Genomic DNA, 15,324 nt, shown 5'->3' on the forward strand with positions numbered 1-15,324 from the left:
TTTCAGAAACATGACGCCAAAGAGTGTGGCACTGCCCACTACTCCGAGCCCACGCACGCAGACTGCCGCGGCTTACTAGCCAGTAGCCACGGTAGAGACGTCATCACGTCGACGCCAGAAGCTCACGTGAATGGCCACATGATACGTTAGATATTTTAGAGGAAAATGAAATTGTATAGATTTTTTTTTTTTAATCGCCCCATGCTGGCGGTGTCATGCGCAGGGCCACCAATTAAAAGGGGTCACCGACCTTTTTTTAAAAACTGAGAGCTACTTATTGGTTACTGATTAATGCAGTTTGACACACGCTAATTATGTTATGAATGATATCTATGTGAATTGATCACGTAAGTAATTTCTCATAATAATTATCAACAACGATTTAACACGTTAGTAAACAAATATCAATATCCAACACTGTGTCCAAAATGATCACTCGTACAACATTCCTAGGAAAAGGGACACACTTTTGCAAACACAATTTTTGTTCCCCTCTCCTTTTTTTTTTTTTTTTTTTTTTTTAATAGTAGTAACAGTAGCACCACCTCAGTACTGTACATATGTAATTGCCATCCTGTACCCAGACCTCAAGGCAGCTGGTATTACACATACCACCAGCCAACTGCCATGCGGCAGAATTGCAAAATGGAAGAAGAAGAAAAAATGAATAATTAAGTGAAGTAACTAACTAAGACTCTGTCATAAGTTAAGACAACACCTTCAGAGGAATTGGGGAAGCTCAATGTGAAAAAACAGCCTTGATCAGCCGAACATCAAAATTACTTTGCAGTGTAACTGTGCAACTGGTCCTATAATAGTATGGCTGGCTGAGCTATACCCAATGAGGAAGGCAAACAAGTGAGTAGCCCGGACAGGGCAGGACAAAGGAAATGACAGAGTAGGCACAACTACTGGGGTGTGCGCTAGAGTGAGAAATTGCTGTGCAGCACCAATCACCCTTAGAAACACAATGAGTCTCAATGTGAGTCCTTGAGAACTAAAGCGCTATGTCAAGAATTCAAGAGAGTGACTTAGCCCCAAGGTTTTGTGTCTAGGGAGAGGCGCTTGAAATGTCACCTCTGATAATATGTTTTGTAAGACATACACTTCCTGCAAGTTGTCAACCATAGTTCGACTAAAAAATAGGTTTTACTTACTCATTCCAAGTGTTCCCTATTGGAAGCTTGAGGCATTGTGGGTGTAGTTACTCTAGCCAACCGCTAGGCTTACCGGAAGTGACTTTTTAGTAGCCAAACAGCTCGGTACACCATAGACAGTACATTCAATGGCGAGTGATGTTTAATAATTTGAGGAAGAGGATTTTGGCACACATGAGCCAACAGAAGCGGGCGTTGTCAAACCCTTCATGTCGGAGCAGAGGAAATGAAAGTGAAAGTGATGACTGTGACAACGCCACTGAGGAGCCTGGACTAGAGTCAACAATACCGCACAGAACAGATTGGAAATACAGACTGGTATGTTTTTGCACCCCTTTATCAATACATGTTTGCTCTAGCAACCTGAATTCGGTAGCACAACAGCTTCAGAGACATGAAAGTCGGCCGTGCACTTTTGAGATCTTCAGCGGGCTGAAATTCCATTTTTACATGCAGACCTATTGCACAAGTGCCAATGTACATCCCATGTACAGCCCCGGTCCCTTTAAAGTACACAGTTCATTGAAGTCCTTATCAACTTATCAGGGATTATTAACTTTTATCTTTCTGTTTGTGAGGATACCAAATTGCTGAGGTGGCTGCACGAAAAAGTTCAAGAATTTTTACCACATTTTACGTCTAAGGATATATGAGCCACGTTGGTGAGAGACAGTCAAAGTTCAACCCCTTTTTTAAAGTACAAACCCATCGGAAGTCTTTGTTGTCTGACATTATGTTTCTCCAAGAAACCCACTTAAAGTATAACTCCCAAGTTACGAAGTGGGTGGATTGGGCAATATTATCACTTCTCTTTTTATACAAAGGCCAAGGGCGTATTGATTTCACAAAGGAGTACCGTTCTGACATCGCTCAACTAAAATACAGAGTTGTTACCTTATTGTCACAGAGGAAATTTATTCTGTTCTTATAATCAGAGCCGCCCCTCCCTACACGCAGATCATGCAGTGCGCGCAGGGCCCATCCTCCGTGGGCGGGGGTTGAGTGGACGCTTTGCGACCTTCAACATCTGACCAATATGAAGGAACGCTCCGACATGTACTAGTTGTGTGGTCCAAAATTGAAAGACGGCTCTTCGGCCCGGGCATCCTTTGCACGTCATGCATAACGCTGCAGCACGCTGTTGCCGTGTCGTAAATATTTCCGTCCGCAACCTCCCCAACCCCCGTGGCCCGAAATGTTTTCAGATCATGAAAAACAGGAGGCTGAAAAAGTGGTCTCAAAATGAAACCCTGCACGGAGCCACAATTTTGTTTATAAGGTTTATTTTAAGGGAAAAAAAACTTGACAATATTTTTGATGCGTTTTGTTTTCAAGCTGGGGAGTTTCAGAAATAGGCATGAATATGAAAATGTAGATTTATCATAAGACATTCAAGCTATATAATACAATTTAAAAGCAAGCATGACGTTTCAAAAGATTGTTGTTTATCAACTTTTAAATATTTTATTGAACAATTTTTTCGTTGTGAGCAAAAATGTGAATGCTAGTTAAAAATCTTGAATGACCCAACGCATTCAAAAAATGAACAAAAATGCACCCCCCCCTCTGTCCCAGAATACAAATGAAGTCCCAGTGAAAATGTTGAATGAAAAACATCCCCTCTTCCTCCATAAATCACGGCAAACGCCAAAGTTTAACAGTTTAATGCTGAATCGTTACAATTCAGTACTACGTACAGTAGTTCTGCGTCTTTGCACATTTTCAGCAATCTTCAGGCATATGCAATGTATTCACAAACATCTCTGACTTCACTTTGCAGAGTCTTTAAAGGTGTTTAGAGTGTGCATACAATCTGTAATGTTTACCTACGGAGCTAGACGGTCACTTGCACATGACCAGTGTTTTTAACATTTATTTTTCAGAAATGACCACTTTACAGATAAATGTCCATCAAGGTATACGTACAGTACTGTATACGTACAATGTGGTTTTGGCTGATACGATATGAACCTACAATGCTGTATTAAGGACATAGTTATTTCCCTCAGAAATTGGTGTTGGTCCCTCCTCCCCTTCTGCCTCAATTTTCTTCTTGAACACATCCCATGACTGAGGAAGGACACGATGAGTGAAGCCCAGCTGGACCAGCCAGGATACAAGAACGATAGCCGCCAGAGCAATGAACGCAATCAGAGTCCGGAAGGGGAAGTACTGCACGATGAGGCCTTCCTCCTCCTTCCAGCCCGGGTAGAGCAGCACGGGAGGGATGCCGAGCGCTGGCTCACCACTCAGGACACGCAGCAGCAGAGCTATCACGTAGCCACTGATGGCGCCGTAGCAATTGGCAGAACGCAGGTGAACCACACAGGTAAGCTGCGGGGTCACAATGCAGTAGAGCAAATCGGTTGTGAGCAGAAAGAGCGCAAAAATGCTGCTCTTGTTAAAGGCCAGACCAGTTCCAGTCAGGCCCACCAGCAGAACACTAATCTTTGTCACCCACTGCAGCTCCCTGTCTGACGCCTGTGGGTAAGCAAACGTCAAATAGCACTGCTCATTGCTGAACCATAATCGTTGCCACCCACATAAACACTCACCTGCTTTCTTATAGTTGTCTTGTATACGTTTTGCGTAAACATGGAGGCCGACGACAGCAATGCCGAGTCCATGGAAGACATAACTGCTGCTGCTACAGCACCGATGCCCAGCACAGACACCCAAGCAGGTGTGATGTAGGACAGAGTCAGCGGCAGGATGTTCCCTGCCTCTCCGCGATCATAAGGTGGTGGTAGACCATATTCTGTTTGGTTCCAGTCTTACAGCGGAGGAGGTGGAGCGGTGAAGGCATGTAGAAGGATTGAAAAAAATTACACATTTCTTGTGACATCAAGTTGACATCATGTCTGTCTTTGATGGACAGTCAGGTGACACTTACCCCTCCTAGTCATGACTTATTATTCACAAACTAACCTACTTGTTTTGGTTTGTTTTTCTGTGGAATTTAGTTTTATTATAATTGAATTCCAGTTTATCATCAAAACTTTTTTTTTAAATCCATTTCTGAAGTGATGAATGACAAACATAGTAAATTATCGCTCGAGCCCAGTACGTACAGTCATCCACAAATAATATGACTTTCAATAATTCAGATAATTTACATGTCATTTATGTACACATTAAAAACTGGTGTCCAATAACTCCTAGTGGACACCAGGGGCGGAGGGATGGGTGGGCCGGGGTGTGCACAGGCCCACCCAGATTGAGAGACTGCCCACCCAGTGAGATTCATGAAAACAATATATTCTTTTACATTTTTAGTAATTATTATGAAATTATTTTTGAATTTGTGTTTCGTTGTGTTTTTTATTTTATTGAATATTAAGAACGGCGTAATTGTGGTTGTCTAAGGAAGATTTGAACTTCATATTTTTCAGTTTGTCATATACCATGTGGTGGGATAGGAGGATTGTGCTCAGTGAGAGAAATATTCAGGCCCACAGGATTTTTCCAGGTCCACCCATGAGTCACGTTCTGGCTCCGCCCCTGGTGGACATCACAAGTTATATCCAAACACCAACTCACACTCTTCCAGCTGCACAAATGAGTGCGTGTTGGTGCCCAATTCAGAAAAATGGACAGTGAGTGACAAATGGCACCCAAGTTGGCGTTTGGACACGGCTTTAGCAAGCTCCCTGACTGGCAAGCGTTCTGCTTCACGTCACAATCACAGAGTGTGTTGTTTGGGCCCAATTTAATGTTGACCACACACATGAATTTGCACAGGTCAATATCAAGCAGCTCTAACATTTACGATCTGTAATCATTTACTCAGGATTATCTTTAAGAGCAATCCAACAATTGGGCTTTCACTTACTTTGTCAACATGTGTAGCCTGTTTAACTCTCTATAGCCAAGCGCATGTACCTGCAGAAGCAGCCACAGCTCCAATGATCACTGATGGGATTCCCAAAGAAAAAGAAAGACCTGCAGCAGCAAAGCAGGACACCTGAGCTTTTGCTGAGGAGGCTGCTGCAAGGATCCTCTGGTGGAGAGACTGACTCGACAGTCCACCTAAAGCCTACAAACATACAGTACATAAGCATCAATCACTATGACAAATCTGACCAACCGACCGCGGATTGCTGCGTAATAAAGACACAAGATAAAGGAAAATATCTCACCATAATGAGAAATTCATCTGTCCATTTTGCTGCGTCCTCAAGCTTCACCTCTCCTATCCAAGAGTGGACGTTTGACTGGTTGAGATGGGCTGTTTGTGAAAGGTCAGTCACAGCAGGACTGAGAAACATGAATGGAATACAGAGCCACTAAAATAACAAAACAAACACTAGTTAGTCCATTTAGTTTACAACAAAACGGTATTGGCAATCTCAGACGGAACGACTGCACACATGACTTTTGCACACTTTTCTTTACAGCTCACCAGACTGACAAATATGAAGGACAGTTGGATGATATCAGTGTATGCAACAGCGTAGAGGCCTCCTAAAAAAGTGTAGATGATAGAGACGGCCGCAGAGATCAGGATGGAGACAACAGATGATAGATCGAGGATGACGCTCATCGTTGCACCTGGGCATTATACACAATCTAACCTTAAAAAATGTATTGTAAAATAAATAACATAATAAAAATAAAATTGGGCCGCTCAAAAACACAATGACTAACCTAGACCAGCAAGGATGCAGGCAACCCACAAAATATCACTGACCAAAGAAGGAAGTAATATTGCTGTAGTGAACAATTGGCCGTAGCGCTGCTGAAACGGGTCCAACATGGTTACGTAGCGTTTAGACCTCATTGGTTTTGCAAATAAAAGTCCTCCTTGAAAGACAAAAAACACATCACAGGTGTTGAAGCTCATTTGGTCAATTTTCGGCAGAATGCAAAGTGAGCAACATGAATTGAACAATCACTGTTTACGGTGTCCCATACAAGATTACTGTACTGTATTATCCAATTTGGGCATTGTACTAGAAATTGAGCATCCCTTATTCGTCATCCACCTGCAGCGTGGGAACCCTTCCGTCACCCGTCATTCACACTTTTTTCCGGGGGAGAAAAAATAGTACCTTCTCTAAGCCGGTCCGCATTTATTTTTAAATGGGCGTCCATCGGGGAGTCGGGGTAAACTTTCATTAGCAATTCTAAACACAAAACATAACACATAAAAACTATATTTTTTTTGGGGGCAAAAAAACCCCAAAAACATTTACTGTATATAGGCAGGTGCTTCGTGATAAAGACTGTGAATACTTATGTACATGTATTTTTTTTTTCTTTCACTGAACACCCTAAAAGCTCGCCTGAACGTTTTTCACATTATCATTATTGGAGGCTGTGTGTGGATTTTGATGGAAAACTAATTTAATTGATTTTGTTACAATGCTGTAAGATGACAAAATGCAGAAAAAGTGAAGTGCTGTCAATACTTTCATGCACCGATAACTGTTATCCGCAATATAGCATTTACATCAGATAACATCTCATTGCCCAGTTTTATGAATCCCTCAGTCGGTATTAACGTTTCACATGACCCCACAATCTGAACCTCATGATCAACCGCTTGGCCGCAACAGGATTGTGGGAGAAACTGGGTTGCAAAGCTTTTGGGCCATGTCCAAAATAAGGGATAGAGAACATTCTTGCAGAACTCAAGGGTGCCATGATTTTAAGAGTCAAATAAAAAATAAAAGGGACAAAGAACACCACATTTTGAAAACGGACCCACCAATTATCAGGGGCTCAACTTGATGAGCAAACAATTAGCTCCCATCACCTGCTTATTGAATCTTTTTTTTTTTAAAAAAGATGAGTCTAGCAGAATATTTCCGACATGTCATCAAGGCAGAAGCACTTTAAAGTAATTTTCATGTCATTGTTTTTCCTTCGGCGGCACGGTGGTGGACTGGTTAACACGTCCGCCTCACAGTTCAGAGGTCGTGGGTTCGATCCCGGCTCCGGCCTCCCTTGTGTGGAGTTTGCATGTTCTCCCCGTGCCTGCGTGGGTTTCCTCCGGGTACTCCGGTTTCCTCCCACATTCCAAAAACATGCATGGTAAGTTGATTGGACTTTCTAAATTGCCCCTAGGTGTGATTGTAAGTGCGGATGTTTGTCTTTGTGTGCCCTGCGATTGGCTGGCAACCAATTCAGGGTGTCCCCCGCCTACTGCCCGAAGACAGCTGGGATAGGCTCCAGCACGCCCGCGACCCTTGTGAGGATAAGCGGTATGGATAATGAATGAATGAATGAATGAATGTTTTTCCTTCTCATTTGAAATCAGCAAAAATTAAACCTTCCAAAAAAAGAAAAAAGAGATTCCAGAACGAGCCGAGATTTTAACCCCCCAGTCATAATACATATATCATTGAATATACAGAAAAATAAATGAGTGAACGTTTCGGCCTTCCCATGGCCTGCAGAGGATCTGAATGATGCAACCTCCTGTAGACCATCTGAATTGTGGAACATTCAGATTTATGGGGTAATGTTTTAGGGCAGGGGTGCCTAAATCAGTAAACTAAATATTTCTTTTAATTAACGATTTAAAAACTAGGTGGGATAAGGAGTGTAAAAAATAAATAAATAAAAACAAAAAAAACATTTCTAAAGTATTTACTTGTGATTAATGGTAAGGTCTTATTTTAGGAAGCACCGACATACAGCAAATGCTATTTTTCCAGTGTTGAAAGTAAATTAAATAAATTTTTCAAATTATATTCATTGAACATGCAAACAGTTCAATGCGCAGGACACTTTGCATGATAAACGTATGTATAGCTCTGTCACCGGGCAGAATCCCTACACCTCCAAAATCATCACTTTCCAGAAGACGTCAAAAAGGACATGTTCAACCATTAACATTGCATAATTATATATTTTACAAAGAATTCACCGTTCAGATACTCACCTAAAATAAAATTCACGAGAAATGCCAAAGGTCCAGAAGCCCAGACAAGACCTCGATCTGGCAAGTAAACAGCCTCAGCAGTCCCCATAACGTAACCTCCCCCAACCCATGTTGCTGAAAGGAAACACAGATGAGGAAGAAGAGTCAGTGTTGACCAAGCGAAAAACATAAAAGGAAAAACAAGTCATACCTGTCATTGTAAACACACCAACCACAACGTTGATGTTGCGGCCCCCGACGATGGTGATTTCGCTCTTACTGCCACTGCATTTCTTCTCCAGTTTCTTTGACTTCCATGACGCCAAGATCCCAGTTAGCATGATAACAACGTAAAAGGCAGTCACAGCCAAAACTCCAGCCACATGCACTGCCATGCTTGCAAACAAGTGCCACTGCCAACAAAAATAATCCAACAATAAACACAAGGTTTATGAGCGACAGATCGTTAAACTATTTGTCAGTAACGCTCCAGACTCAATAAACCTCGCCGTGTTCCACTATTCACAGTCAGATGTGATCAAGTTCGACTAATCCCTGCTGCCAATAACTAACTGCACATAACTCTGGTGTTATGGTGTTGGATGGCATTTACCTTCATCTGTCAGGCGCATGTAACCTTAACTGTGAATCATAAATAGCCAGGTTAGCGAGACATTTTAGCTCACCAATAACTGGTCAAATATTAACTTGATGTCAGGTCTTGAATGTTATTGTGAAGACAATAAAGCGGTAGATTAGACTCCATGTCAAGTGTATTCCTCAAGGCACCATGAAAAGTGTAATGCTCAAACTTTAACATTAAAAAAAAGCAATAATTTGAGCATAGACATCTCGACAAAGACTCCACTTAGAATACTTTTCTAATTGTGAGCGTCATGTCATGTCATCTTCCAAACCGCTTATCCTATACAGGGTCGCGGGGAGTTGCTGGAGCCTATCCCAGCGTGTCTGCCGTATTTGATGTGGCAGGGCTCACGTAAACAAATCCACATAAACTTCACTGAATTTCATCATGTGACAGCATATAAATTGAATGCCTCTCATTCACCCATTTACATACACTAATCGATTCGGGAATTTGAGGTATGTAGTTTTTTAATTTGATGATTACCCATGCTTACTCCCACATTCAGCATATTTCAATTTATTGTGAAAACTTGCACAATTGGTGTCTTCCTAAATTGATTTTTTGCCCCACTTGTACGTATATAATTGTGTATAACATATGTTTACTCACGTATATTATGTATAATATACGTTTACTCACCACGATGTTTTTGAAGTTTGAAGACCTGCTGCTTCCTCTCCTCGTCACACCCGTCTGTCTCCTCCACGCTGTCGAAACTGGATTCACTTATACTTGTTCTGTTGATTATTCTCTTTACACTGTATGCTACTGAACCATGTACGAAAACAGTTAAATTTGATTAATTTTTCTTCGGGAAAAAAAATGAGCAGGTTTACCAATAGAAACGTTTTAAATGGTTTGGTTGACATCCGCAAATATTACTAATACGTTTTACCCTTGGGGCCAATTTGACCCCAGGGATATTTGCTTCCGTGAAGTGATGTACATAAAAATGTTAACCCAGTCTTTGTGTCGGGGACTTTCTTTAAATTAGAATAAATGTATTTTTAAAAGTTTTCATAAGATAAGATAAGATAAGAATGTCTTTATTGATCCCACAGTGGGGAAATTTTCATTGTTACAGCAGCAAAGATATAGGTCACACAGGGACGGCGGCATAATGTAGCCATTAATGTATAACATTGACGGCAAACATTCGGGATCAAACCTATGTAAATATAAGCAGTAACATGTGTATATACACATGTATATACACACCAACATACATCTACATAAAAAGTATGAGGAACACTCATTTTGGCCTGTACATAGTACAGAGGAAAAAATACTCTAAGTAAGTGACAGTGCTGCAGTGCTGTAGTGAAATGTAAGGAACAGCATTGGATACAAATAAAACTAGACTAACAGTAGTGGGGAATGTTGAGTATTGCACGGTATTACAGTAGTGGGGAATATTGGGTATTGCACGATACAAATATTCTCAAGACTTCTCACATTATTGGCCACAGGAGGATGAAACCTATTGGTTTTGGTGATGAAATGACTTTTCAAGTTTTCAGTTTTAGAGTGAGGGCACCTTGAAAATCTTTCATCCAACTTTATTGTAATTTGTGGTGTGCATTCATGACTCTCACAGAATGAGCCATGTTGATTAAAGTTGGGAGCCTCCTCATCAAGTGTGTCATGTTCTCGTCGGTCCTGGTTGCTTGGTTTTGTGATCGAGGGTGTTATGACGAGCTCGACCTATGATCTGATGTCTTCAACATGCCTCATTGCATACCCGGTGGGGCCTGGAACCATTTTGATAATATTAGCAGCGCTAAGTCTATCCTGGGGAAAGGCTACAATGTTATCTTTACATTTTTGTCATGTTTGCTGGTGGTTGAGAGGGACTATTGTTTCCCCCTCCCCCATGTAATATTTTTGAAAAAAAGAAAAAAAAAGGAAGAACATTTTAGCCCCTCTACTAGGGTTGGACATCGTTTGAATTTGGACGATTCCGGTTCCGATTCTTTGATTCGATTCCGGTTCCTAATGATTCTGGATTCATAAAAAATAAATAAAATAAATGTTATTTTTCAACAAATCACATGAACTTCTCTGTTCTTTAATTTCATGAACTTTTTACTACAACATTTTTTAAATTGACCATGATTTACGCAAAGGGCTGTAACCACTATATTTATTTTAATACATTTTTTTGCATTACTATTTAGTATTATTAAAAATTTTTTTTAGCTTTATTTCTCCTTTTTTTTCATTGTGAACAACATTGTGACAATAAAGCGGTAGATTAGAAACCATGTCAAGTGTATTCCTCAAGGCACCATGAAAAGTGTAATCCACATTAAAAAAGTAATAATTTGATCATAGACATCTATACATAGACTGAATGAATGAAAAAGTTTTTCCCTAATACACATAATAGCTGAGCCTATTTGTAGCCTGTCATTGAAATTAATACGTACAAATATATAGCTTGTGAGTATATCACATTGTTTTTATTTAAGTATATGTATTTGCTTTTATTTTGCCATGATTTAATCTGCTGTCTGCAGCCTGGTCAGCATTGCAAATACCTTACCTAGATAAGTAAAAGTTAAATAAATGAAATAAATACATGGCTTCATTGACAGCTCTTATGGAGTTTTTAATTACAGCAGCGTGAAGTAAGTTTTGGGGGAAAAAAATTACATTGCGACTTTTTATTTGTGCACACTAAAAGACAAAACAAACACAGCCAGAAGCCGGCCTTAATTTTCTAGTCTTACACCTGGACCAACTCGGCATCGTCCGCAACTTGGTGAAGTGTCTGGCTTGCCACACATCATTTTCTCCTTGAATCCAAGGTACCGTCCCTTACGCGCTTTCCTATTGACATAGAAACGCAAACTTAATAACCCAATTGTCTTACAAGTTACTGTAAGTGAAACATCTTACTGACACGGGCAAACGCTGGATGCGGGTTGCTTCTTGGTAGCCTGATGGAGAGCTCACACTTGTCCCTGCATTGGAAACTTCTTTAGCATGTGCATCCATAACAGCTGTAAATCAAAATGCAGAAAAATGTCATAGTTTAGTATTAGTGGATATAAGTCAGTGATTTATGCAAACATTTGCATTTTATGTTCAACAGTTGTTTTTCTTTTAATATATTTACTCAGGTGCAGTTTTTTATTTAATGTGCAATACTTTATTTTTACTACTGTACTTGGGTTTATAAAGGTGGAAACTATGTTGAGTAGGCAGAGCCTTATCTTTGCCTTAAGCCTGTTATTGCTATAAGTAACTAAAAAAGTACTACTGATAATGGCTGCAACAGGTGACAAACTAAATAAAACCACCAAGGTATTTCTGTGAGTATAACAGGTATTTACCTTCATGCCTCAGAAACAGCAGCGCAGCACATCCAGGAATAGTTGGTCCTTTTCCACTTATATGTTGACATACAAATGTAAAATGAGTAACAGCAAATAATTGAAGTGCCCTACAAGTTACTGTAAAATGAAATTTACCAGGACTGGCGACACTGGAGTCGCAGGAGATGCTGCACTTCTGTGTAGCGGATGATGACGGCTCATCATTTCTTCACTTGAAACTGTCTCAAAATGTCCATCCAGAACAGCTGTAAATCGTAATACATGCCCAAAAAAAGGCCAGAGTTCACTATTAGATTATATGCTCCTGTAATGTAAGCCTTACATTTGCAATGTATCTTTAACAGTTGTCTTTTTAACATTTATTTGAGTTGCTGTTATTCAAAATGCAATATTTGACGAGCGTGCACAGCGTCTGCACGCGGGTTAGCAGTTACCATTAGCTAAAGGCTAATGGCATCGTAAACAACACGACCCCATGTTCGACCAACCTTTGTCCGACCGGACACACAGTCAGCCATGTTGAAGGCATAAAATCGTTATCCGTGATCTTCATATAAGTATCAATTGGAAATATTTTACTTGCAATAATAATTTTAGAGGGAGATGTGTAGTCTGAAAGACTTGGATATGATTAACTCGAAAGCCTACATTGGCTTTCTCATTTTGGCAGGAGTTCACAAGTCAAATTTTTGCCCACATGCCAACATAAATAGTTGTTTTCCCCACCCCCTGTAATGTATCAACTCAAAAGTATCAGCTCTGCACCTGTGGGTGTGGGGATGTTAGGTCACACACACACAGACAAGTTTCTCTGCAGCGAAAACAGCTTGGGGTCAAGCTGACCCCTGAGGATCACCAATGCGTGCAATATGTGTTCAGTACATTGAAAAAATAGCATCATGATCATTTTATGCAAAATCAGTCCCCATCAAATTATGAAAAGTCATGAAATATGGAGCAAAAACAAAACAGTCAACTACTATTTTTTGAATGTTAAACGTTGAGTGGGATCAAATTGACCCCAAGGATACTAGGTGGATTAAACTGTTATAAACAATTTCAAGGGATGGTTTGGCCGGGATGTGGACTATGCAAACAATATTGCCGTCTTGGTAAAGATCAACAGCTGTAAATAAACTAAAGAAAGTAAGTCAAAACATACCAGGTGCAAGAAGCTCCTCGCTCACGATTCTCCATGCTTGGTCTCTTTGTTTCTTGTCCCGATAGTTGTAACTGGTCGTGTCGATATAGCTCGGGATGTCCACAAACCACAATGATAATCTTTTCCTTAATTTTGCGCTCTCCACACAAGACCCGCCGAGTGTACAGGATGCTCTGTGTGACATAATACTCCCCGATACTGGCTGCCGTGAGGCGAAGAGGGAAAAGGGTTCATTTGTTTTAGCCGCGCCGAATGTACGAATGAGCGGATTTTCTGTGCTTCGCTTCGCGTCTCACCGCTCCAAACGCATCATCCACAAAACCGCGCCCGAAAATGAAAATGACATCACAACTGCTCACAACGACCAATAACGGCCCAGATTCAGAGAACAGGTCAGCTGTGATTGGTCGTTGTAAGCAGTTGTGATGTCATTTTCAGTCGACAGAAGACAAAATGGCCACCCCCAGAGATGGCTAAAAAGAAGTGCATTTTACTATACTTGACTTATATTCCACAAACGCAAAATTAATCAGAATGCTGTGTTTCAACTAGTGGGCCTGCTGGGAACATATTCTTGAAAAAAATATGCTTGGGTTGACTTCCGCTTTAATTAAGGAATGGGGGGGGGGGCGACCATTTAGCCTGATGACATTCTTTTTTATGTGGAACACCAATAAATCCAAGTACATTTTATAAAACCAGCCTTTTCTTTTTGATTTTTTTAGAATTTAAATGTCAAGATTCTTAAACAAGTCTTTTGGTCCATTTGAAACATGACGTCACTGGCAAATAATTGTTCACCGAACTTTTAGATTTAAAACATGGAAATAAGTAATAAGTATTCACCATCAATAAACATCAATAACGACTCTCAATTAAATGATTTCTTAACATATTAATTCTATGAAAGGGAAATATGTATGGAACATATGTAAAATATACATATACAGTATATCATATTTAACAGTACCAGTATTTACCAGTTTGAAACGTGGCATATTCATTCATTCTCCATACCGCTTATTTTCACAAGGGTCGCGGGCGTGCTGGAGCCTATTTCAGCTGTCTTCGGGCAGTAGGCGGGGAACACCCTGAATTGGTTGCCAGCCACTCGCTGGGCACACAGAGACAAACATCCGCACTCACAATCACACCTAGGGGCAATTTAGAGAGTCCAATCAACTTACCATGCATGTTTTTGGAATGTGGGAGGAAACCGGAGTACCCGGAGGAAACCCACGCAGGCACGGGGGGAACATGCCGGAGCCGGGATCGAACTGTGAGGAGGACTAGCTAACCAGTCGGCCGCCGTGCCGCCACGTGGCATATTCTTGAAAGTAAATGTTCAGCGAACGTTTGGATTTAAAATCAGGGAAATCGTTAACATGCTCCTTGCAAATGAGGCAAACACAGTTCAAATTTCATCTTTCCTTAAATTGTCGGCCCATGCTGTCAACTTTCCCTTTTTTATTCATTGTCGCCATTTTAGAAACTGTCCGGAAAGGGTCACACAGGGTTATGGAGTTAGACAGACTGCTTCTGCCCTCTTATGTGTAAATGCAAAATCGCATATATAACACATATATAACACATATATAACCTCCAAAAATTTTTTAAAATATTGAAAAGAAATAACAAATATCCACGAATATGATCCTTTGGTGCCGGACCGCAAGTATGCAGGGGTTAACTGTATTATACACAATATACTGTATCATACATCCTGTGTACTTATACAGTACCGTATATACATACAGTATACAGTATGATCCACTTATACATAAACTCATATATACAAAAATATAAATTCATGTTTCAGATACTCACCTAAAAGAAACGTCACAAGGGATGCAAAAGGTCCAGAAGCCCAGAAAAGACCTCAAGCTGGCGAGTAAACAGCCTCAGCAGTCCCCATAACGTAACCTCCACCAACCAATGGTGCTGAAAGGAAACACAGATGAGAAAAAAACAGTCAATATTGAAATTAAAGCAACACAAAGTTAAAAACGTAAGAAAAAAAAAAAAGGTCATACCTGTCATTGTAAACACAGCCACCGCCACGTTGATGTTGCGGCCCCCACTATGGCGACTTCACTCTTTCTCCCAGTCCATTTCTTCTCCAATTTCTTTGATTTCCGTGCCGCAAA

General features: G+C 40.6%; 2 protein-coding genes and 2 long non-coding RNA genes across 5 annotated transcripts in view; 1 reads left to right on the forward strand and 3 right to left on the reverse strand.

Moving 5' to 3' along the window:
• LOC147148630 (high affinity choline transporter 1-like) overlaps positions 1 to 64 on the reverse strand; it is a 17,983-nt gene extending 17,919 nt beyond the window's left edge. The window contains exon 1 of the mRNA XM_086028529.1: positions 1 to 64. This exon is cut by the window's left edge and continues 174 nt beyond it. The gene's annotated coding sequence lies outside the window, so the exon portion shown is untranslated.
• A 1,199-nt stretch (positions 65 to 1,263) lies between these two features.
• On the forward strand, positions 1,264 to 5,543 carry LOC147148631 (uncharacterized). The gene is made up of 3 exons (XR_015086654.1): positions 1,264 to 1,475; positions 3,167 to 3,644; positions 3,727 to 5,543. It is a non-coding gene; the product is annotated as an uncharacterized LOC147148631 (long non-coding RNA).
• On the reverse strand, positions 2,723 to 9,836 carry LOC147148632 (high affinity choline transporter 1-like). Of its 2 annotated transcripts, XM_086029463.1 has the most exons (8): positions 8,237 to 9,836; positions 8,047 to 8,160; positions 5,805 to 5,960; positions 5,560 to 5,708; positions 5,297 to 5,443; positions 5,040 to 5,193; positions 3,713 to 3,930; positions 2,723 to 3,638 (listed from the first exon to the last, which is right to left on the reverse strand). In XM_086029463.1, exons 1-8 carry the CDS (start codon positions 8,418 to 8,420, stop codon positions 3,129 to 3,131), a joined length of 1,632 nt encoding a protein of 543 aa, XP_085885589.1. In that variant the 5' UTR covers positions 8,421 to 9,836; the 3' UTR covers positions 2,723 to 3,128. The 2 variants fall into 2 exon arrangements, with proteins under 2 accessions (XP_085885589.1, XP_085885590.1); XM_086029464.1 differs by lacking the exon at positions 8,237 to 9,836 and having other exon boundaries at positions 5,805 to 6,283; positions 8,047 to 8,163.
• A 1,031-nt stretch (positions 9,837 to 10,867) lies between these two features.
• LOC147148633 (uncharacterized) lies at positions 10,868 to 13,578 on the reverse strand. The gene is made up of 4 exons (XR_015086520.1): positions 12,151 to 13,578; positions 12,013 to 12,068; positions 11,580 to 11,679; positions 10,868 to 11,506 (listed from the first exon to the last, which is right to left on the reverse strand). It is a non-coding gene; the product is annotated as an uncharacterized LOC147148633 (long non-coding RNA).
• Between the last annotated feature and the right edge of the window lie 1,746 nt (positions 13,579 to 15,324).

This window comes from Filicampus tigris, chromosome 4 (genome assembly GCF_054856515.1).
Source record: "Filicampus tigris isolate MCC_2025a chromosome 4, RoL_Ftig_1.0, whole genome shotgun sequence".
Classification (NCBI taxonomy): domain Eukaryota; kingdom Metazoa; phylum Chordata; class Actinopteri; order Syngnathiformes; family Syngnathidae; genus Filicampus; species Filicampus tigris.